Source organism: Eptatretus burgeri, chromosome 5, assembly GCF_056783735.1.
Source record: "Eptatretus burgeri isolate ZD-2024b chromosome 5, Ebu_testis_v1, whole genome shotgun sequence".
In the NCBI taxonomy this organism is placed as follows: domain Eukaryota; kingdom Metazoa; phylum Chordata; class Myxini; order Myxiniformes; family Myxinidae; genus Eptatretus; species Eptatretus burgeri.
Window position 1 is genome coordinate 55,221,507 of NC_140965.1, and position 24,891 is coordinate 55,246,397.

General features: G+C 42.6%; 1 protein-coding gene and 1 pseudogene across 2 annotated transcripts in view; one reads left to right on the forward strand and one right to left on the reverse strand.

Moving 5' to 3' along the window:
* LOC147026467 (uncharacterized) overlaps positions 1–24,891 on the reverse strand; it is a 143,026-nt pseudogene that overhangs the window by 22,124 nt on the left and 96,011 nt on the right. The gene's annotated exons all lie outside the window — the stretch shown is intronic.
* LOC147026468 (uncharacterized) lies at positions 4,749–5,872 on the forward strand. Its single transcript, XM_085880298.1, has 2 exons — positions 4,749–5,049; positions 5,249–5,872. Exons 1-2 carry the CDS (start codon positions 4,925–4,927, stop codon positions 5,547–5,549), a joined length of 426 nt encoding a protein of 141 aa, XP_085736424.1. The 5' UTR covers positions 4,749–4,924; the 3' UTR covers positions 5,550–5,872.

Here is a 24,891-nt window from a genome sequence, read left to right on the forward strand (position 1 = left end):
TCATCGAAACTTCCTGAAACTTGGCAGATATATGTAAAAAAATACCCTGTGCAGACACGAACGATCTCCGATTTTGGAAATTCCTCCCAGAATTAAAAGTTATGACGTCAAAATATCTACGCAAATGGAAATTGCCGAAAAAATTATCTCCGAAACTCGGCAAGCTTTTTGAATTCTGTTTGTGGGAATCGAACAGGGCATTAGCAGAGATGAATTACCGCACATACGATGCATCACTATGACGTCATATCAATTTTTATGACGTTATTCCTATTTTTTGACATTTTTTGTTTCACAACCCAGTGTTTTCATCGGATCTTCATGAAACTTGCCAAGTATATGCAGAAAGCCCACACACAGGCAATAACCATCTCCGATTTTGGAAATTCTTCCCAGAAAAAAGTAGACATCATAATATCGCCGCGAATGGAAATCGCCTATTCCATTATCTCCGAAACTCGGCAAGCTGTTTGAATTTTGTTTGCGGGAATCAAGCCGGGCATTAGCACAGTTGATTTATCGCATACATGATACATCACAATGACGTCATATTCGTTTTTATGAGCTATCAAAGATGATGTTTTGTCGCTCTCCTGAGAGTTGATACACACTTGTTCCAAGCTTTATGGACGGAACTGAGATTACCCTCAGTTGGGTTTGCTTTCCATGAGGATAACACAAGTTGTTTCAGGACAATTGCCTCGCCACAAACTTCAGTGAACCAAGGGCGGGAGGAAGGTTTGGACAACTGAAGACGAGAGGGGATAAATCTGTGCATGAGGGAGAGCAAGTTTCTTTGAAAGAATTCCCAGGATCAGTTGATGTTGGAGAAAGTAGCGATAGGAGACCAATCTGCAAGTTTGATGGCTGCTTGGAGACCCTGCTAATCAGCTTGAGTGAAATGCCAGACTCGACGGCGGTGAGGTGGTTCTCTGATACTAGCCAGAGAAATGTCCACTTTGACAACGATGTGGTCAGAAGAACCAATTTAGGAATTTAGAAAGAAAGAATTGAGGATTTTAGAAATCTCACCCGTTGTTCACCTTTGGCTTATGCTGACCTTTTGGTCCATGGTGACTTCAAAAATAATTCGCAGTTTGAATTCAGTGACCTGAAATATATATCTTCCTTAAGTTTCAAGTCAATCAGATGAAAATTGTGGATTTTAGAAATACCAACTTTGTTGTTGACCTTGGGCCTTTGCTGACCTTTTGGTCCATGTTGACCTCAAAAGTAATTGGTTGGTTTAATTAATTGACCTGAAATATAAATCCTCTTCAAATTTTAAGTGGATTAATGAAAATTGAGGATTTTATAAATCTCACCAAAGTTGTTGACCTTTGCCCGATGTTGACCTTATGACATTTTGACCTGAAAAACAATAGGCTTCATCCTTATGACAAACTGTACCAAGTGATGAAGCTTCGTGAAGATCGGTTTAAAATTCTGACCTGTAGTCGATAAACAAACAAACAGACAGAAAAAAATGGCCCATAGGGCCAGGACTTTACGAAATTCAACAAGATCGCGTACCATCGAGAATATTGAGCGATAATAGGTATTTTTGGGGTTAAACATAGTTTTTAGGGAAAACAAACCCTAAATTTTTTTTTTTAACGCTGCCAATACGCCATTATATGGTAGCTGTAAATTCGAAACACGTTCAGTAAGTTCTGTGGTCGTCCAGAAAACGTCAATCAAATAAGTCAATATGCGTTGGAGGTAATTTACACATCGGTTCAAAGCACGTTACTCAGAGGTAAGAAATAAGTTTTGGGTTCGTGAAGCATTACCTCGACGTGTTTTGACTTATGAGTAATTTACAAGTAACGTGCCTCGATGTGTGTGCAACGATCATGTAACGTGCCTGCAACACGTTACTCATAGGTTATATATAAGTTTCAGGTACACTAAACATTACCTCGACGTGTTTCGACTTTTGAGTAACTTACAAGTCACGTGTGTTGACGTGTGTCAACGATCGCATAACGTGCCGACAACTTATGGTCAGCGTAGCGGAACGTGTGAGTCATACGCTGGCATACGTCGTAAAATTTCAAGCATGCTAAAATTTGAGGACAACCGCAAATTACGATGAAAGCCAGCGCACTACGACGTATGGCAGTTCAGCGTGCTCCCAACGTATACAAAATTTACCCACAACATATTCGACGTGAGCCAGCATTTTCGACAAATTTTTCATAAGTCGGCATACGCTGGCTAAATCGTCAAGGTGTGACAGCGCCTCAAGATGTGCAATGTTAAGGAAAATGTATTAGAAATTTACGTGGAGTGTTTTCTTTCCTTGTGTCCTTGGAATTTTCTTTGTTTTGAATTGCTTTTTTTGGTGTTTCTTTGACTTTGCTGATTTTCTTTTTGAAACCCGTTTTTGTTTTATCTCCTTTGGTTTTTTGTATTTTTATAATAAAAGGAGTCAAAAGTCTCTCTCTCTCTCTCTCTCTCTCTCTCTCTCTCTCTCTCTCTCTCTCTCTCTCTCTCTCTCTCTCTCTCTCTCTCTCTCTCTCTCTCTCTCTCTCTCTCTCTCTCACTCTCACTCTCACTCTCACTCTCACTCTCACTCTCACTCTCACACTCTCTCACACTCTCTCTCTCTCTCTTTTTCTGTGACTCTGTGACTCTGTCTCTCTCTATCTCTGGACATATCTGGATGGTGTTTGTCTCTTGATGTGTCCAGGCAGGGTTTTTCTCCGGATGTGTTCAAGCAGTGTTTGTCTCCAGACTTGTCTGGGGGGTGTTTGTCACCGTTCGTGTCCAAGCAGTGTTTGTCTCTATCAGCTCGGCTCCAGAAACGTCTGGAGTTTTTCCCTGGACGCTTCTGGGTGGTAATTATTGCTCCACCGCACGTCTGTCTTCCCTTCCCCATCACTCCTTGCTCCCCTCCCTCCTCTCTCTCCTTCTCTCTCTCTCCTTCTCTCTCTCCCTCTTCCTCTCTCTTTTTCTCCCTCCCCCTTTAGTATTCCCATCAGTGAAATGATGGGTGGTATTTACTTGAACTCCAACGTAATGGAAACCACAATTTTAACATTAACAGCTCAATTTCTAAACTCAATCCTAATGCTGGCCTCACCCCTTTAATTTCCCCATCCACACCCTTTTTGAGTTTTCCCTTCAAAACCCCACGAGACGTAAACATTTTTTCTTAAACTCTTTTAATAGAGAGGTTTTATTGTGCAGAAATTAAAAAAAACAAAGTTCATCAGTTGAGACATTTGAAGGACATTACCATAAAACAGACGAAAGAAATCCACAAGGCTTTTCGTTGTGCTCTCTTCAGGTGAAATTCACACCAACTGAATGAGGTGAGGAAGAAGAACAGTCGAATAGACACCAATCAACATTCAATTCTGATTGGACGTTCTCTCTTGATGCGTCATCACCTCCCGACGGTCGAGGTGAGAGGAGCCTGTTCAGTGTTCAGCTCTCCAGTTGGAGGTTGCAGAATCTGAGGCAGAGCCCCTGAGGCTGTTTCAGAATCCTCTTCATCAACATCTGTGATCATGAGACGAGTTTGTTCTTCTTCTTCTTTGCACAAATAAGCAAAGAGAGTGGACAAAGTCTGTTTGCCGACAAAACACAGGGTCCATGGAATAGAGAAATGCCACTTCTGGTATTCAGAGATGTGATGTACTTCGTCCTCTCCTCAATATTTGAATGCACATTTTGAACGCAAAGTTATGAGGAACAAATCAAAAGATGCGTCTCAAACATGTATCTCGTTGTTTCTTCCAAGAGTGATTTTCCCCTCTCGACATCTGATTCCTGTAGTTTAGAAGGATGTTCTGCCTGCCTTAAAATTTAGCAATATTATTTGTGAGTTCAAGTGCCGGTGTGATGCTCGGGATGTTGGCAAAACTACCCAGACTCTGACTGACAGAATCAAACAGCACATCCCTTTGTCCATCAGGAAAAGCACTATTGGTACACGACTACAGCCGGTACCTGCTTGTGGGAAGGTCCCAGCATCAATCCCAACATCGTGTGCATCTGCTATTGGACAGCATTTGATTGAGAATGCAAACAGTGCTGAACATTATAATGTGGATGCATTCAAGATAATGATGTTGATCATCTCCATGGTTATGGAGCACATACAAATACAATAAGTGATTATTTTATATTGTAAGTACAGTACAGCACAATAAAACCTTATTTTAAGAGTTCAAGAATGAATGCTTTACTGATGAGGGGTAAAACGACTTTCAGGCCAACATGTACACAAATATTACAAACCATGATATAATTACATCTAATACATGGGATGATGATACAATAAAAACCGAAATGGGTTCGTTTGGAACCGAATGGGGTTACCATGACAACAATGCTTGCAGCGTCACAAAGACCATCGTCCCGATGCATTGTGTGTTCACCTTTTTGAACATTTCGACCATTCTGCCACATTCGCTGCTACGATGTGGTCGTACCTTGTTGTGCTCTTGAGTTTTTTCAAAGAATTTCAAGAGGATATGTTTCCGTCGCACCTGCAAGTGCGTCCAGGAGTCTGGACTATAAGGAAGTCTTACCAGGTTAGTGGGAAACGAAGAGAAAGACCGTCCCTGATGGACGGAGGATAAAGGTTTAAAGATCCCATTGATGAGAATGAAGAGGAAGTTACAGAAATGGAGCAGATTGTGATATTCAAGAAATTATGACGGTTTGATTACGATGTGAACAAATGTTCTCTTAAATCTTGTTACAAGGAAACCACACCTGTTCTGGAATGTTTGATCCGTTTGCTCGGCCTGTGGTCAGAAGGTCGTGTTTCAACTTCAGTTTGAGAGGATCCTATTTAAGGATTGTTATGAAGGAAATTGATTCCTGTTTTCATTGAAGTAACATTAATTTATTAAACTTGTTATATCCGTGTCCACAGATCTTTGGGGAAGGTTCCATCTTCGGCCCGATGGACGTTGGACAACTCGTGTCGCTTTGGGGGAGATTTGAATTTGCTGTTGGGATCATCTCCATGGTGATACTTATCATCAACTCGCTTTGTGCGATTTATTTATGGATGAACAAACGGTTCCGGTAAAGCTCTTCACAAGTCTTCATTTTATAATTGATCTACAAATTGAGAACAGCAAATTATGATCCCGATGGACCTCTCTACTGATGAATATGTTTTTATTGGAGTTTATATATCTGGTGGTCCTCTGATTGATACATTTGTGCTACACAGAGAAATGTTCTCTCAAACGAAGTTCTGGTTTTTCTTGTGTGTTCACAGAATGGAGAAGAAAGTTGATGGAGAAGATGAGTCTGATGGGGAGGATAAAGATGTGGAAGATGATGATGACAGTTTGGATTCAGAAGACGAGGAATGTGATTGCGACGATGACGAGGAATGTGATTGCGACGATGACGACGAATGTGATTGTGACGATGTATTCGACGAATGTGAATGTGACGATGTATTCGACGAATGCGATTGTGACGATGGAGACGACGAATGTTTTTGTGACGATGACGGATTTCATTGTGAGGATGGGGACAATGAATGTCTTTGTTCCGATGACGATTTAAATTGAGGACAGGGACACCAGGTTCACAGGGGAGGAGGGGGAGAGGCTCTATTTTGTGTTGTACAACTTCCAGGAATCTGATTCCATTTCAGTTGTCGTTTTTCCCAGTAGTTTTCGATGAGATAAGCTCAGCAGCACAGTTTACCACCCTCTGGGTGGGACGAGTTTGCACATAACCTGCTGAAAAGAGTAGTGTGTGTTGCAAAAAGACTATTTTGATGTTATTATGGTGTGTGTAAAGGGTGCTGAAGTGGTCGAAGCAGTTCAAACGGTGTAAAGGTCATACTGGCTATTTCTAAAAAAGGGATCAAAATGGATCTTTGTGGTCTCAACGGGTCGAAAGGATCTGTGGGTATAAATGTCAAAGAGGTCAAAGGATACAAAGGAGTTTTAAGGTTCGTGTGGGGTCTAAAGGTCTTAAGGGTAAACAGGGTCGAAAGGAGCAACAGCAGCAACAGAAGCAGCACGGTGTTGAGGGGCTGCAGGAAAAGCAGAAGCCTCATTGTGATCACAGGCTGAAACAGCAACACAAGCAACATGTGACTAAGTGTCTTCAACAGCAACAGCAAGATCAGAAACATCATGGTGTTGACAGGTCATACCACATGCAGGACCTTCAACAGGTAAGCACTCTTCTATACTTTGGACAGTTGGGGTGAACACATTGGGTGCAAAGACAGCAAACCCCAAGATCGGGACATGAAGCTGAAATACATTTTACCACTTGTTCTTTTATAGACATTGCTGTTCATACTTCCTTCGATGAAGAAGACTGTTCTTAATTGTGGAGATAATTGCAATTATAACTTTGGTGGGAAGGTAACTTATTGACATAGTCATCACTATGCAGGTTAAATCACAAGAAGTTTAACTTCCCTCGACTGGATTATTCACCTTTTCGTCGTTACCTTTTCCATCAGTGTATTCCCTTTTGTGCCCTTTCCTGAACAACTTATCAAACTCATGAAGATATAAATGTATTTATTTTTTCATATTTTCATTGTTTTTTTCCGAAGACCCCTCAGAAGAGGTGCTCGTTAACTCCCCTCCACCCCCTCGAATGAAACCATCTTACCGGTTGGAACGTAAGTTGCCAAGATTCTTGCCTTACATTACAAATTATTCCAAACTTTGTATAAACTGCACGTTCTTCACTCCCATCACATCCCATTCTGTCTGTGTCTCAAAAGCGTTTGGAACAAACGAATGTTTTGCTGTACTCTTTGCCAGACAAGAACCAAAGAGATCAAACAGTTGGTGAAAGTCCAGCATGAGTGTTGATGTGTCCATATGTAATTCATTGTGTACAACTGGATGATCATTAAAATTAATTAAATCGATGAATGTTGGTAAAAAAAATCGATGCAATTAAATTAATTAATTAAATCGATGAATCTTGGCAATTAAATCGAAGCAGGTTGGATGTCACGTGGCAGTTTTCCAGCTTCTTCCTCATTTCCTCATCTGCCGTGACCAAGGCGAGTGGATTCTTCCCGAAACGTCGCCTTTTCCGATGAGTAGTAAGTTCAGCTTTTTTCAATTATAAACTTTTTCTGCATAAAAATTAATTGTTTGAAAAACGTTAATTAAAAGCCAGTATGACTTTGTGATGAAGAAAGTGAAGATGTGAAATTGAAGGCAAAAGGAAAGGGAAATTGAACTAAGATGCAGAAAGCAATGGAGAAGAATACAGTGTTTCCAGGATTGTGTAAGAAGGCATTATCACGATGAACATTATGAATGCGGTGATATGCAGTGGTTTTCACTTCCTTTTGCTGATCTGTGTGCAGAGACCCAGAAAACGAGATCTACCTTGACCCAGCATATCAATTCTACCTTGATGATCCATAAAATTCGGGAAAATCAGGAAAAGAGTTCCACATTGAGGGCGCAAAATATGAAACAGACCTTCCAGACTCGAAAAATGAGTTCCATCTTGGAGACCTTTGGAGTTCTAAACCAATCTATCCATGTCATTCTTGGTTGGATGGTGCTTGATGAGTGGTAAGTTCAGTTTATTAAAAAGTAATGGTTATATATTATTTAATTCGATGTTTGACATGTAATGTATTTATTTATTATTTTTCAGCAATATCAAGAAAGTGCTGGGAAGACCTGAGATTTCCTGAGACAAATTTACAATATCTCTCTTCCTTTCCACTTCTTCAAACTTGAAACAACTGAAACTTCATTCTTCAGGCAGAACTGGAAGAAAAAACCAAAAACTTTGTTGAGTTGAAAAACTGCATTGACCTTGTATTATTATTGAAATCCTCAAAAAAAAACATATTAAACTGTTTAAAAAAATCATTATTCGTTGAGTTGTTTGATCCTCGGGGAGGATCTCTAAGTCTTTCGTTGTTGTTCTTCTTCTTGTTGTGGACTTTTTCGATCCTCGTGGAGGATTTCTCTGTCTTACTCACGTTGTTGTTCTTCATCTTCTTCTTGTGGACTTTTTTTGTTTCACCGCCTCCAGTTTTCATCAAAACTTCCTGAAACTTGGCAGACACTAACGATCTCCGATTTTGGAAATTCCTCCCAGAAATAAAAGTTATGACGTCAAAATATCTCCGCTAATGGAAATTGCCGAAAAAAAATTATCTCCGAAACTCGGCAAGCTTTTTGAATTCTGTTTGTGGGAATCGAACAGGGCATTAGCAGAGATGAATTACCGCACATATGATGCATCACTATGACGTCATATCAATTTTTATGACGTTATTCCTATTTTTTGACATTTTTTGTTTCACAACCCAGAGTTTTCATCAGATCTTCGTGAAACTTGCCATGTATATGCAGAAAGCCCACACACAGGCAATAACCATCTCCGATTTTGGAAATTCTTCCCAGAAAAAAGTAGACGTCATAATATCGCCGCTAATGGAAATCGCCGATACCATTATCTCCGAAACTCGGCAAGCTGTTTGAATTTTGTTTGCGGGAATCAAGCCGGGTATTCGCACAGATCATTTATCGCAAACCTGATACATCACAATGACATCATATTCGTTTTTATGACCTCATCCTAAAGAGTACGAGGATGTTTGCTCATTTGAGCTTGTTTTTTAAAAAAAAATTGTGTAAAAATGATTAATGATCATTTTTATATGGAAATGTGGTCGGTAAAATCGCAGAGAGAGCGGTGGGGGGGGGGGGGAGGCTGGGGAGGAGACGGGAGAAGATAAAAAGACAACAGACCAGCCTGCGGTGAGAGAGTGAGAGGCCCAAAGACTCAGTCTCATCGCGGGAGATGCCAATGATCGGAAATGTCTTTATTTCCACAGCGTGAAGCCGAGAAAGGTGGGAGGCAGGAGCACCAGCCTGGAGGGGAGAGCAGTTCTCCATCAGGCTGCGGACGAAAGCTTTGTTCGTGGTCAGGAGATCAGGAGGGCCAAGTAAGGACTTTGCATGATGGAGGATTCCCAGTCGGCGACTGGCTTTGGAGGTGAGGTTTGAAATGTGGGTTCCCAGAAAAGGTCATGGTAGATAGTGAGACCCAGAAGCTTGAAAGAAAGGACTTCTTCCAGAGGATTGTTGAGAACGTGGATGGGGGTTTTTTTTCGAAACGGTCCTTTAAGAGAGACAAAGTGAGAGTGTGTGATTTGTCCGGGTGGAAAGACATGGTCCACGTGTTGGACCAGTTTGTGATTTTACCCAGATCTGCAGTTAGCGAAGAAGCTGCAGCATGCCGGTCTGAGGGATGACAGATGGTCTGACAGGGGGGAGTCATCAGCACCCAGAACGCTACCTTGAGGAACTCCAGCCTGGCAGGAAGAGGGGATGAAAGAACTCAATTTGGGTCCACACGTTGACTGCGATAGGAGAGGAAGTCTGCGAGCCATGAGCGCAGACGGCCTTGGATACCAGAGGAAGAGAGTTTAGTGAGCAGAGCAGGGTGCCAGACCGTGTCAAACGCACGCGATATGTCTTGCGATATGGTTCTGATTTCATGTCTGGCATTGAGGACCTCCATCCATTGTTGGGAGAGCAGAAGCAGCATATCCAGGGTCGGATGACTTGGACTGAAACGAACTTGAAGATCGGAAATCAAGCCATTGGAGAAGAGGAAGGATTTAATGTCTGAAGGATGATGGATTCCAAAACCTTGCTGATGATTGGCCTAAGGCTGATTGGTCTGTAGTTGCAGGGATCTGTTTTTGCACATTTTTTTATGCAGGGCAGGAATGTTTAGTGATTTCCAAGCAGAGGGCAGATGACTTTGGGTAAATGAGAGGGTGAATAATACAGACTGAGGGTGAGCAAGAGCAGAAGAGCAGGTTTTTAGGACACGTGGGCTGATGCCGTCTGGACTGGTTGCAGAATCTGAGTCGAGGTTTGACAGCAAGCTCTCCACCTTGTCAGGAGAAAAGGACACAAAGTCCAGGGACGTTGGGTGTGACTGGGTAAGGGGGGTAGAGAAAGCATTGGGTTTTGGACACAAGATTTAGCTGCAAACACCGAGTTTATGCATTCAGCCTTTTCACGGGCGGTGTCAGCAGCGCGGCCATTTGAGGTAAGGGAGGGGATGGACGGGAAACATACACACCACAAACAGATTTGTTTAGACGCCACCACGATTTTTGAGGAGGGAGAGAGCTTTGAAAGTTCGGACTTGAGCTTTCAAAGATGATGTTTTGTGGCTCTCCTGTTAGTTGATGCACACTTATTCCAAGCTTTATGGAAGGAACTGAGATTACCCTCAGTTGGGTTTGCTTTCCATGAGGATAACACAAGTTGTTTCAGGACAACTGCCTCGCCACAAGCTTCAGTGAACCAAGGGCGGGAGGAAGGGTTGGACAACTGAAGACGAGAGGGGATAAATCTGTGCATGAGGGAGAGCAAGTTTCTTTGAAAGAATTCCCAGGATTAGTTGATGTTGGAGAAAGTGGCGATAGGAGACCAATCTGCAAGTTTGATGGCTGCTTGGAGACCCTGCCAATCAGCTTGAGTGAAATGCCAGACTCGATGGCAGTGAGGTGGTTCTCTGATAATAGCCAGAGAGATGTCCACTTTGACAACGACGTGGTCAGAAGTACCAATTGAGGAATTTAGAAAGAAAGAATTCAGGATTTTAGAAATCTCACCCAAGTTGTTCACCTTTGGCTTATGCTGACCATTTGGTCCATCGTGACTTCAAAAATAATTCGCAGTTTGAATTCAGTGAACTGAAATATACATCTTCTTCAAGTTTCAAGTCAATCAGATGAAAATTGTGGATTTTAGAAATACCAACTTTGTTGCTGACCTCTTGGTCCATGTTGACCTCAAAAATAATTGGTTTGTTTAAGTAATTGACCTGAAATTTCAATCCTCTTCAAATTTTAAGTTGATCAATGAAAATTGATGATTTTATAAATCTCACCAAAGTTGTTCACCTTTGCCCTCTGTTGACCTTCTGACATTTTGACCTGAAAAACAATAGGCTTCATCCTAATGACAAACTGTACCAAGTGATGAAGCTTAGTGAAGATCGGTTTAAAATTGTGACCTGTAGTCGATAAACAAACAAACAGACAGAAAAAATGGCCCATAGGGCCAGGACTTTAGGAAATTCAACAAGATCACGTCCCATCGAGAATATTGAGCGATAATAGGTATTTTTGGGGTTAAACATAGTTTTTAGGGAAAACAAACAAAACAATTAAAAAATTCAATTGAAATACCTGCCACCTCTTTAATCCGTAACGGATGTGACCAATTTTTAATCCAGTCAAAGCTGCTCCCCTCCTACGTCCGTGTTTCAAATTTGAAAGGAATCCGTTTAGATTTGGCGGAGACATGAATTTTTGAAAATCGGCCCATGCTAAAAGATACGGATTTTCGCGATTTTCAGGAATTTTTCCTGACCTTGACCTTTGACCTTTGACCTTGACATGTCAAAAGTTATAGGGTTCTATTCTGGTGGCCAATAAGTCCACTGGTGAAGCTCCATGACATTCCAACTCGAAATGCGACCTGAAGAGTGAGACATACACACAAACAAACTCACAAACTGAACCGACCAACAGACTTGACAAAATCTTAGATTTCGTCAAGTTATAACAATATTGACGAACCAATTTACTTGAATAATCTTCGATTTTGCGCATAACAACCAAACAGACAGAAAGAGGTGAAAACAAAACCTCCTTCGCCTTTGGTTGCGGGGTAAATGAAAGGAATGAAACGGTTGCAAGTCCAGCATGACCCATGAGGGATAGAAAATCACCTGCTCAGTGAGATAGTCAATCTTCGAACGAATATTTTGAGAGATATTCAGATTCGTGTGAGAACAGCGAAGTTAATGTTAAATGCTCATACAACTGTGTGTGTGTGTGTGTGTGTGTGTGTGTGTGTGTGTGTGTGTGTGTGTGTGTGTGTGTGTGTGTTGTTGTTAAAGCATCTCTCCTCTCTCCACTCTCACTCTCCCTCTCCCTCTCTGTGTACCATCTTTGGTCGACTCCCTCCCAATGCAGTGTAGCACCCTCCTCCCACATCTCTCACTCTCCCCCTTCCATCTCTCTCTCTTTCTCTTTCTCTCTTTCTATGGACATATCTGCACGGTGGTTATGTCTGGATGGTGTTTGTCTCTTGACGTGTCCGGGCAGGGTTTTTGTCCGCACGTGTCCAAGCGGTGTTTGTCTCCGGACTTGTCCGGGGGGGTGTTTGTCCCCGGATGTGTCTGGGCGGTGTTTTTCTCCAGACGTGTCCGTGCAGTGTATGTCTCCCGACGTCTCCAAGCCGTGTTTGTCTCTATCAGTTTGGCTCCAGACACATCTGGAGTTTTTCTCTGGACGCTTCTGGGTGGTAATTATTGCTCCACCGCACGTCTGCCTTTCCTTCCTCTCACCTCACACTGTTTTGCCTTCCCCATCCCTCCTCCCTCATCACTCCCCTCCCTCCTTGCTCCTCCTCCCTCCTCTCTCTCTCTCTGTGTCCCATCTTTGCTCGTCCCCCTCCCAATACAGTGCAGCACCCTCCTCCCACATCTCTCTCACTCTCCCCCTTCCTTCTCCCTCTTTCTGTCTGTTTCTGGACATATCCGCATGGTGGTTATGTCTGGATGGCGTTTGTCTCTTGATGTGTCCGGGCAGGGTTTTTATCTGGACGTGTCCAAGTGGAGTTTGTCTCTGGGCGTGTCCGGGTGGTGTTTGTCTCCAGACGTGTGTGCGCAGTGTTTGTCTCCGAAGGTGTCCTGGGAATGTTTGTCTCCGGATGTGTCTGGGTGGTGTTTGTCTCCGGACGTGTCTGGGCGATGTTTGTCTCCGGACGTGTCCAAGCAGTGTTTGTCTCTATCAGCTTGGCTCCAGACACGTCTGGATTTTTTCTCTGATCGCTTCTGGGTGGTAATTATTGCTCCACCACACGTCTGCCTTCCCATCCTCTCACCTCACACTGTCTTCCCTTCCCCACCCCACCTTGCTCCTCCTCCCTCCTCCCTCCTCTCTTTCTCTCTTTTTCTCTCTCTCTTTTTCTCTCTCTCTTTTTCTCTCTCTTTTTCTCTCTCTTTCTCTCTCTCTCTTTCTCTCTCTCTTTCTCTCTCTCTTTCTCTCTCTCTTTCTCTCTCTCTCTCTCTCTCTTTTTCTCTCTCTTTCTCTCTCTCTCTTTCTCTCTCTCTTTCTCTCTCTCTTTCTCTCTCTCTTTCTCTCCCTCTTCCCTCCTATTTTTCTCCCTCCCCCTTTAGTATTCTCATCAGTGAAATGATGGGTGGTATTGACTTGAACTCTAACATAACAGAAACCACAATTTTAACATTAACAGCTCAATTTCTAAACTCATTCCTCATGCTGGCCTCACCCCTTTAATTGCCCCATCCACAACTTCTATGAGTCTTTCCCTTACAAACCCCACAAAACATAAACCTTTGTTATTAAACTCTTTTAAAAGAGAGGTTTTATTGTGCAGAAATTAAAAAAGAAAGTTAATCACTTGAGACATTTGAAGGACATTACCAGAAAACAGACGAAAAGAAAACCACAAGGCTTTCAGTTCAGTGCTCAGCTCTCCAGTTGGAGGTTGCCGAGTCTGAGGCAGAGCCCCTGAGGCTGTTTCAGAATCCTCTTCATCAACATCTGTGATCGTGAGACGAGTTCGTGTTTTTCTTCTTTGCACAAATACGCAAAGAGAGCGGACAAAGTCTGTTTGCCGACATAACACGATCCATGGAAGAGATAAATGCTACTTCTGGTATTCAGAGATGTGACGTACTTCGTCCTCTCCTCAATATTTGAATGCATCTCTTGAACGCAAAGATATGAGGAACAAATCAAAAGATGCATCTCAAACATGTATCTCGCTGTTTGTCCAAGAGTGATTTTCACCTCTCGACATCTGATTCCTGCAGTTAAGATGGATGTTCTGCCTGCCTTAAAATTTAGCAGTTGGGGCGGGCCCGTATGGGCGGGCCCAGAGGTGTGTAAACGACGACTGGATTGGGGCATTATTTCAATTCGATTGGACCAATCGTATCATAAATGGCCATAACTTGGAAAACAGACTCAGGTCCCCAGCGTCAATTTTGACGTCAAATCAAACGAAGAAGAATTGTGTTGTCCTGTCATTGGTCGACAGATAAATGGCCGTAACTTGGGAACCGCTCGTCCGATTAGTATCAAACCATAAAAGCACATCCGCGGGGCCCCGGCAATATTCCTGGCAAGTTTCAGTCAGATCGGACTGTCGATCGTGCAAAAAAATAAATAAATAAACATTAATTGTGACGTCATTCGTGATGTCATCGCACCGTGCCTTGTCATTGGCCGACAGATAAATGTCCGTAACTTGGGAACCGCTTGTCCGATCAATATCAAACCTCGAAAAGGCACATCTGCGGGGCCCCGGCAATATTCCTGGCAAGTTTCAATCCGATCGGACCGGTGGTCGTCGAGAAACGGCGGTCACACACACACACACACACACACACACACACATTGCTGGAATTATTGATAGATTATTTATGAGTTCAAGTGCCGGTGTGATGTTGGTATGGAGGCAGAACTGCCTCGATTCCAACTGGCAGAATCAAACAACACGTCCCTTTGTCCATCAGGAAAAACACTATTGGTCCGCGAATACAGCCGGTACGGGCTTGTAGGAAGGTCCCAGCATCAATCCCAACATCGTGTGCATCTGCTATTGGACAGCATTTGATTGAGAATGCAAACGGTGCTGAACATCATAATGTGGATGCATTCAAGATATTGATGTTGATCATCTCCATACTGATGGAGCACATACAAATACAAAAAGTGTTTCTTTTATATAATAAGTACAGTACTGCACAAAAAACCTGTATTTCAAGAGTTTAAGAATGAATGCTTTACTGATGAGGGGTAAAACGACTTTCAGGCCAACATATGCACAAATATTACAAACCATGATATAATTACATCTAATACATGGGATGATACAATGAAAACTGAAATGGGTTCGTTTGGAACCGAATGGGGTTACCATGACAACAATGCTTGCAGCGTCACAAAGACAATGGGTGGGATGCATTGTGTGTTCACCTTTTTGAACATTTCGACCATTCTGCCACATTCGCTGCGACGATGTGGTCGTACCTTGTTGTGCTCGAGTTTATTCAAAGAATTTCAAGAGGATATGTTTCCGTCGCACCTGCAAGTGCATCCAGGAGTCTGGACTATAAGGAAGTCTTACCAGGTCAGTGGGAAACGAAGAGAAAGACCGTCCCTGATGGACGGAGGATAAAGGTTTAAAGATCCCATTGATGAGAATGAAAAGGAAGTTATCGGAACGGAGCAGATTGTGATATTCAAGAAATTATGACGGTTTGATTATGATGTGAACAAATTTACTCTTAAATCTTGTTGCAAGGAAACCACACCTGTTTGGAATGTTTGATCCATTTACTGGGCCTGTGGTCAGAACGTTGTGGTTCAACTTCACTTTGAAACGATCCCATTTACGGATTGTTATGAAGGAAATTGATTCCTGTTTTCATTGAAGTAACATTAATTTATTAAACTTGTTATATCCATGTCCACAGATCTTTGGGGAAGGTTCCATCTTCGGTCCGATGGACGTTGGACAACTCGTGTCGCTTTGGGCGAGATTTGAGTTTGCTGTTGGGATCATCTCCATGGTGATACTGATCATCAACTCGCTTTGTGCGATTTATTTATGGATGAACAAACGGTTCTGTTAAAGCTCTCCACAAGTCTTCATTTTATAATTAATCTTCAAATTAAGAACAGCAAATTATGATCCCGATGGACCTCTCTACTGATGAATATGTTGTTTTTGGAGTTTATATATCTGGTGGTGCTCTGATTGATACATTTGTGCTCCACAGAGAAATGTTCTCTACAACGAAGTTCTGGTTTTTCTTGTGTGTTCACAGAAAGGACAAGAAAGTAGATGGAGAAGATGAGCCTGATGGGGAGGATAAAGATGTGGAATATGATGATGATGACAGATTGGATTCAGAAGACGAGGAATGTGATTGTGAAGATGGAGACGACAAATGTAATTGTGACGATGACGACGGATGCGATGGCGACGATGACGATGACGGATCTCGTTGTGAGGATGGCGAGGATGAATATCTTTGTTCCAATGACGATTCCAATTGAGGATAGGAACACTAGGTTCGCAGGGGAGGAGGGGTGAGGCTCTATTTTGTGTTGTACAACTTCCAGGAATCTTATTTTATTTCAGTTTTAGTCTTTCCAAGAAGTTTTCATCAGATAACGTCACCAGCACAGTTTACCACCCTCTGGGCGGAACGAGTTTGCACATCACCTGCTGAAAAGAGTAGTCTGTATTGCAAAAAGACTATTTTGGTGTGTGTGTGTGTGTGTGTGTGTGTGTGTGTGTGTGTGTGTGTGTGTGTGTGTGTGTGTGTGTGTGTGTGTGTGTGTGTGTGTGTGTGTGTGTGTAAAGGGTTCTTAAGGGGTCGAAGCAGTTCAAACGGTGTAAAGGTCATACGGGCTCTTACAAAAAAAAGGGATGAAAATGTATCTATGGGGTCTCAACGGGTCTCAAGGATCTGCAGGTAGAAATATCAGAGGTCAAAGGACATATCGCAGTTTATAGGGTCATGTGGGGTCTAAAGGTGTTTAGGGTTAGATTACCCTCAGTAGGGTTTGCTTTCCATGAGACAAATGCAAGTTGTTTCAGGGCAACTGCCTCGCCACAAGCTTTGTAACAGTGAACCAAGTGTGGGAGGAAGGGTAGGACAACTGAAGACTAGAGGGGATAAATCTGTGCATGAGGGAGAGCAAGTATCTTTGAAAGAATTCCCAGGATGAGTTGATGTTGGAGAAAGTAGCGATGGGAGACCAGTCTATAAGTTTGCTGGCTGCTTGGAGATCCTACCAGTCAGCTTGAGTGAAATGCCAGACTCGAAGGCGGTGAGGTGGTTCTCTGATAACAGCCAGAGTAATGTCCACTTTGACAAGGACATGGTCAGAAGAACCGATTGAGGAATTTAGAAAGAAAGGATTGAGGATTTTAGAAATCTCATCCAAGTTGTTGACCTTTGGCTTGCGCTGACCTTTTGGTCCATGGTGACTTCAAAAATAATTCACAGTTTGAATTCAGTGACCTGAAATATATATCTTCTTCAAGTTTCAAGTCAATCAGATGAAAATTGAGGATTTTAGAAATACCAACTTCGTACTTGACCTTGGGCCGATACTGACATTTGGTCCATGTTGCTCTCAAAAATAATTGGTTGATTGAATTAATTAACCTGAAATATAAATCCTCTTCAAATTTTAAGTCGATCAGATGAAAATTGAGGTTTTAAAATCTCACCAAAGTTGTTGACCTTTGCCCTATGTTGACCTTATGACTTTTTGACCTCAAAAACAATAGGCTTCATCCGAATGACAAACTCTACCAAGTGGTGAAGCTTCGTGAAGATCGGCTTAAAATTGTGACCTGTTTGCGATAAACAAAAACAGACAGAATAACAAAATTGACGAACCAATTTACTTGAAAAATCTTCGATTTTGCACGTAACAAACAAACAGACAGAAAGAGGTGAAAACAACCTCCTTCGCCTTTGGTTGCGGAGTAAATGAAAGAAATGAAACGGTTGCAAATCCAGCATGACCCATGATGGTTTGGCCAAAGTCACATTTGCCACGGCGACCGTGGGGTCTTCAAAATCTACAGCCACGAGCAATTATACGGCGGCCGCAATATTTCCACGGTCACACAATGTCGCAGTCACATATGTTTTTATTTTTCGCGGAGCAGCACGGCGTATTACAAATTGTGGAGACCGAAAACGTGGGGTTGCCATATGGTCTTTGATCTGATGTCGCACGGTGACCTTAAGGGGGCCCTGCGGCGGCTATTGAATTTTCAAGGCAGACGCAAGGTTGCCTCAAGGTGCCTGCAAGGCGACCTCTGGTGAGCCCTAAGGTGAACGTGCGGCCAGACGGACGGAAACGAATGGGTGAATTTTTTTAATTTTTTTTACCAGTTTTTTTTCGGTTTGTCGAATTGCGACGGCGAACGTAGAAATGAAAAAAGTTATAACTCCACATTATAATTCCACGGCGACCCCTACGGCCTGTAAAAGATAGGCAAACGGCATAGGGCCACCCTGAGGCCACCGCAGAAACTCTGCGGCCGCCGCACATTTCTGTCAATTGAGAGGGCGTCCGGCCGTGGTATCCTCGCCGTTCAGCAAATGTGACTTCGGCATAAGAAAACTACCTGCTCGGTGAGATACTCAATCTTCGAACGAATATTTTGAGAGACACTCAGTTTCGTGTGATAACAGCAAAGAAAATGTTAAATGCTCAAACATCAATACGTGTGTGTGTTCTCCATCACTCGAAAATAATAAAACCTGGCATCATGAAACTGTGCAGGCATACAAATTGAACTCCAAGGAAGTGCAAGAGTGAAAATTGGTTGTTTCAGTTCATTTCAACACCCCTTTTCAGTCCACGTTTGCGTGGACCCCGAACAGATGTACCACGTGACGCATACACAGATGAGCAGACAGATGGTGGATTATCTGCAATGTTTATTTCACAGGCGATTGAACTTTGCGATGTTGCCAAAGTTATTCTTCATTAAGCGCAATTTTTTTGTGGATAAAGTCATTAATTGAATGAATTTGTTCGATTTCATTAACTGCTGTGCGCGCAGTGAAGACCGACTTTAAAGTTAAAGGTATCCTGTATGATATGCAGCAACAACCTGGCCAACCGTTCCTTATCAACCATTTCATTGGATTGGATGCATGAGCAATTAAACCACATACTGATCGCCTTACAGTCGATGGCAGTCCTGTGCTGTGTCCTTCTGATCGAATCGTTCATTCATTGAGGAAGCTTTTGCCTGCCACCTCATTCAGAGCGAGTGGTTCATGCTGTGCTGCCCTGAGCTCGTGGTTCGTGCTCCGTCGCCCTAAGCGAGTGGTTTGTGCTCTGCCGCCCTGAACATGTGGTTCCTGCTCTGACACCCTCGGTGAGTGGTTCGTGTCCCGTCACCCTGAGCGAGTTGTGAAATAACACCCGATTTCCGAGCCGGTTTCCATATTAACCAGCTTTCTAAATTACCGAGCAAAATTTTTTTTCAACACGCAGCTGTGTCTAAAGATTAATGTTTGTGAACATATCCCTGAAACATCAATATAAAGTTAATATAAACGCAACATTGTTTTTCGGTGAAAGCTTTTCGAGGTTTTTGTGATGTTGCCAAAATTAGCCGTGTGTGTGTGTGTGTGTGTGTGTGTGTGTGTGTGTGTGTGTGTGTGTGTGTGTGTGTGTGTGTGTGTGTGTGTGTGTGTGTGTGTGTGTGTGTGTGTGTGTGTGTGTGTGTGTGTGTGTGTGTGTGTGTGTGTGACCACTGTTTCTCAACAACCGCTGGTCCGATCTAATTGAAACTTGCCAGATATATTGCTGCGGCCCTGAGGATGTGCCTTTTCAAGGTTTGATATTAATCGGACAAGTGCTTCCCAAGTTATGCCCATTTATTTACCAAACGAATGACAATACGCGTTTTTGTGTGGGCGTGGCCGATGGGGAAGGGAAGCTCAGCCGCGTTCCCCATTATGGGTTACAGCGTACAGACTTCTGGAGAGTGATGACTTCGTGTATTCTAATAATTTCTCGATTTCTTATGCGCATTTATAGATAAACACAATGCCGCAAGTTCTGATCGTTTTCATATGAGACGGTGCATACATTTCGGTAACATCAGAGTGCTGGTATGCTCCGAAGCAGGAAGTAAATTACTTTTTTTGCACGTTTTTTTTTTCGTGTATTCTTATAATGTCTCGATTAGTTATGCGCATTTATAGATCAACACAATGCCCCAAGTTATGATCGTTTTCATATTAGACGGTGCATAAATTTCGGTAACATCAGAGTGCTGGTATGCTCTGAAGCAGGAGTGGTGACCTGCCAGAGGGATTTGTATGACATCAAAATGTTTGTGGGAGAACCTCTATTCCTCAACCCACTCTTTCCCAGTTCCCAAAAGCCATTGCTTTTTACAAAACTTCATTTCAGCTGGTATCAAAAATGTTTGGCATCTTCGCGACACATCCAATTGTTGTTGCAAGTCTGTTAAAGAAATTGCTGAAATCACTGGCACCAGGTCGTTAAGAGCTGTCGGTAAAGTAGTTGTCGATGTCATCCGTACATCCTTTAAACTTGGGTTGCAGTGGAGTACGGGGTCCAATGGACACCCCATAAGCCTTCACTTCCGAGCTTACTTGTCCAATTCGCTGGGGTTACTCCATCTCCAGTCAGTATTGCTTCCTGTTTATTTCGTAATCTTGACAGTCAATCAATTTATCGTTTTTGTCTTTCTGTTATTATTATAAATACCTCTGCAGTTGGAGTACTGAGATGGAAAACGCTTTTGACATATGCCACTCCTTCTGAACCTGCATGGGAATCGATATATTGCACACCAATAACAAAAAGATCAGGTGACTTGCAATGGAGACTTGCTCACTCAGCCCCCCCTAACAAACGGACGCCAACGTTGTCAGACGGAATGAAAACCCATCATTCTTGTTACAAAAACAGCCAAAGTTGATGAAAAAGCGGCCGAAATTGAAACCAGCACAGTAATTTCGGTCGCAGTAGCAAATATAATTGAAACCAACACGTTTATTCTACACACAAGAACGGTCAATCCCGAAATAGATTGGTGGGGAACGGAAGCAAGATTGGTTATTTCTGTCGCGAAACGTCCGAGAGCGAAACAAAAGCAGTTCATTCCGGTTACTGCAGTGCGAACAAGATGGCGGATGCAGTCGAATGGCCTGTTACGGTGTGTAAATTTTTAGTGCTTGTGCCTCGAACATAAATGTAATATAGATAATATATAGTGGGTAGTACCTGATGTAGTTTTCACAATTTATTTCACCGAATTTTGTTGTGATAATGTTTGGTTTGCCTGTATTTCGAGCCCCTGAGTGAAGGATCGCGAGTTGTGTCTGCCCAGTTCAATATTGGGGATTGTGTATGGGATCTTTTTACAGTTTTTACTTCATATTAACTTTGTTATTTTATTGGAATTCGCAATTTATTATTACTATCAAATTTCACCTCGTGCAAATATAAATGATCAATCGTCACTGATCGCTGCAGCACGGGTACACGAATTTCACGAAATGTCAGCCACACATTAAGTCAAGAGGGCGCATTTATCGCTGCTTGTATAATATCCCGTACCACAAACGGGTTTTCATTAACAGACATGATATATTCAAGGCAGACTACGTGAAAGTTAACTTACCATAACTTCAAGAACTTTTCAAGCCGCCATGTTTTCCACGTTATGGGAACCGGAATTAATCGCTTTCGCTTCGGTCTCCGCCGTTTCGCGAAGGAAATAACTGATGTTGCTTCCATTCCCCACTGTTCTATTTCGGGATTGACCGTTCTTGTGTCCGTCACCACCATTCTTGCGTGTAGAATAAACGTATTGGTTTCGGTTATATTTGCTATTGTGACCGTAATAACTGTGTTGGTTTCAATTTCGGCCGCTTTTTCGTCAACTTTAGCTGTTTTTGTAACAAGAATAACGTGTGAGTCATACGCTGGCATACGTTGTAAAATTTCAAGCATGCTAAAATTTGAGGACAACCGCAAAGTACAACGATGAAAGCCAGCATACTACTATGTTTGGCAGTGTTTTTCAGCATGTTCTTAACATATCCAAAACTTACCCATAACGTATTCGACGTGTGCCAGCGTTTTAGACAAATGTTTCATAAGTCGGCATACGCTGGCTAAATCGTCAAGGTGTGACAGCGCCTCAAAATGTGCACTGTAAAGGAAAATGTATTAGAAATTTACGTGGAGTGTTTTCTTTCCTTGTGCCCTTGGAATTTTCTTTGTTACTTTCGCAAACTTTGTTGCGAAGGTTATGTTTTGATCGCTGTGTATTTATTTATTTATTTGTGAATATGTGTGTTTGTTTGTTTGTTTGTTATTCGCATAATTCCAAAAGTATTGAACTGTATCGCAGCAAATTTGGTGGGATGATTGGTTATTATCCGAGGACGATTTGATTAGATTTTGGGAGCGATCGGGTCAAAGGTCAAGGTCATGAAAAGGTTAAAATCGTCTTGTTACCATAGCGCGGTCAATTTGTATCCAGTTTGCATGCAACTAATGCCAAAATGTTCAGAATTCAATGCCCCATCTTGTGATATGTAACATGACATTGATGTAATAACCCTTATTCACGGTTGGGAGTCAAATGTCAGGGGGGGGTCACGACATTGCAAAATGTGCGGTTTTAGTCAAAACAAGGTCAATTCTTATCCGATTTGCATGAAACCAACACCAAAATGTTGACTTCTGTTCCCCACACTCCAATACCAATTACAAAATTAAGAGTACAAAGGTCAAGGTCGAGGTCATGAAAAAGTCAAAATCGTCATTTTGCCAGAGTGTGGTCGATTTTAATCCAATTAGTTGCATGCAAAATGTTGTGAATTCAATGCCCAATCTTATGATATACGATATGACACAGGAAAATTTAATATTTTTAAGCCATCATAACACATAGGAGATGGCAGATGTGGTACGGGATTAAATACCCTCACAATCAACGGTTTCTGGGGGGGTGGGGGCAAAATGTAGCGTTGGCGAAGGGATGCGCTCCACTGCGTGCCCGTTCTAGTTTTGAATTGCTTTTCTTGGTGTTTCTTTGACTTTGCTGATTTTCTCTTTGAAACCTGTTTTTGTTTTATCTCCTTTGGTTTTTTGTATTTTTATCATAAAAGGAGTCAAAAGTCTGTCTGTCTGTCTGTCTGTCTGTCTGTCTGTCTGTCTCTCTCTTTCTCTCTCTTTCTCTCTCTCTCTCTCTCTTTCTCTCTCTTTCTCTCACTATCTCTGGACATATCTGGATGGTGTTTGTCTCTTGATGTGTCCGGGCAGGGTTTTTTCTCCGGATGTGTTCAAACAGTGTTCGTCTCCCGACGTGTCTGGGGGGTTTGTCTCCGGACCTGTCCAAGCAGTGTTTGTCTCTATCAGCGAGGCTCCAGAAACGTCTGGAGTTTTCCCCTGGATGCTTCTGGGTGGTAATTGTTGCTCCACCGTTCGTCTGCCTTCCCTTCCTCTCACCTCACACTGTCTTCCCTTCCCCATCACTCCCCGCTCCTCCTCCCTCCTCGCTCCCCCTTCCTCCTCCTTCTCTCTCTCTCTCTCTCTCTCTCTCTCTCTCTCTCTCTCTCTCTCTCTTCCACTCCTCTCTCTCTCTCTCCTCCACTCCTCCACTCCTCTCTCTCTCTCTCTCTCTCCTCCTCCCCTCTCTCCCTCTTCCCCCCTCTTTTTCTCCCTCCCCCTTTATTATTCCCATCAGCGAAATGATGGGTGGTATTTTCTTGAAGTCCAACATAACGGAAACCACAATCTTAACATTAACAGCTCCACTTCTCAACTCAATCCTCATGCTGGCCTCACCCCTTTAATTTCCCCATCCACACCCTTTATGAGTCTTTCACTTCCAAACCCCACGAGACACAAACATTTGTTCTCAAACGCTTTTAATAGAGAGGTTTTATTGTGCAGAAATTAAAAAAAAAGTTTATGAGTCGAGACATTTGTAGGACATTACCAGAAAAGAGACTAAAAGAAAACCACAAGGCTTTTCGTTGTGCTCTCTTCAGGTGAAATTCGCACCAACTGAATGAGGTAAGGAAGAAGAACAGTCGAATAGACACCAATCAACATTCAATTCTGATTGGACGTTCTCTCTTGATGCGTCATCACCTCCCGACGGTCGAGGTGAGAGGAGCCTGTTCAGTGTTCAGCTCTCCAGTTGGAGGTTGCAGAATCTGAGGCAGAGCCCCTGAGGCTGTTTCAGAATCCTCTTCATCAACATCTGTGATGGTGAGACGAGTTCGTGTTCTTCTTCTTCTTTGCACAAATCAGCAAAGAGAGTGGACAACGTCTGTTTGCCGATAAAACACAGGGTCCATCAAATAGATAAATGCCACTTCTGGTATTCAGAGACGTGATGTACTTCGTCCTCTCCTCAATATTTCAATGCATATCTTGAAAGCAAAGATATGAGGAACAAATAAAAAGATGCGTCTCAAACATGTATCTCGTTGTTCGTCCAAGATTGATTGTTCACCTCTCGACATCAGATTCCTGCAGTTAAGAAGGATGTTCTGCCTGCCTCAAAATTTAGTAATATTATTGATGAGTTCAAGTGCGGTGTGATGCTTGGTATGGAGGCAGAACAACCCAGACTCTGACTGACACAATCAAACAGCACGTCCCTTCTTCCATCAGGAAAAACACGATTGGTACAATAATACAGCTGGTACCTGCTTGAAGGAAGGTCCCAGCATCAATCCCAATATCGTGTGCATCTGCTATTGGACAGCATTTGATTGAGAATGCAAACAGTGCTGAACATTATAATGTGTATGCATTCGAGATATTGATGTTGATCATCTCCATGGTGATGGAGCACATACAAATACAATAAGTGATTATTTAGCTTTTGTTTTGGATCCTCCTTGCGTCCGCGTGTCCACGGGTCGGAGACATCTTTGCACCATTGTTCGAAGTTCTTCGCGGCTAATTTTTTATGGGGCTTTTTCAACAATGAGCTGTGGCTTGTTTTTACGATTTAGGTCCATTCATAACGGGTTGGACAAATGCACAATGAACTAATAATGTGCAGAGCGCTTCGATAACTTATAGATACGGTATACCAACGAATAATTATCGTGTAGCCGGTGTTCACAAACTATGCCCAACGATAGCCTAACTTATCCATATCGTGCGGCAGTTTATCTTTGCCGGTGACGTGGGGTTTGCTATTCATAGGCTGCCACTCAACGATTTAAATGGCTGCATCTCCACTATTGAAAGTCGACGCTTGCGCTCAACAATTG

Bases quoted from the DNA above. Each gene is read 5' to 3' on its own strand.
- LOC147026468 (XM_085880298.1), top strand. From the start codon at position 4,925: ATGGACGTTGGACAACTCGTGTCGCTTTGGGGGAGATTTGAATTTGCT. The intron at 5,050-5,248 runs GTAAAGCTCTTC...GTGTGTTCACAG, and splicing joins TGGATGAACAAACGGTTCCG to AATGGAGAAGAAAGTTGATG.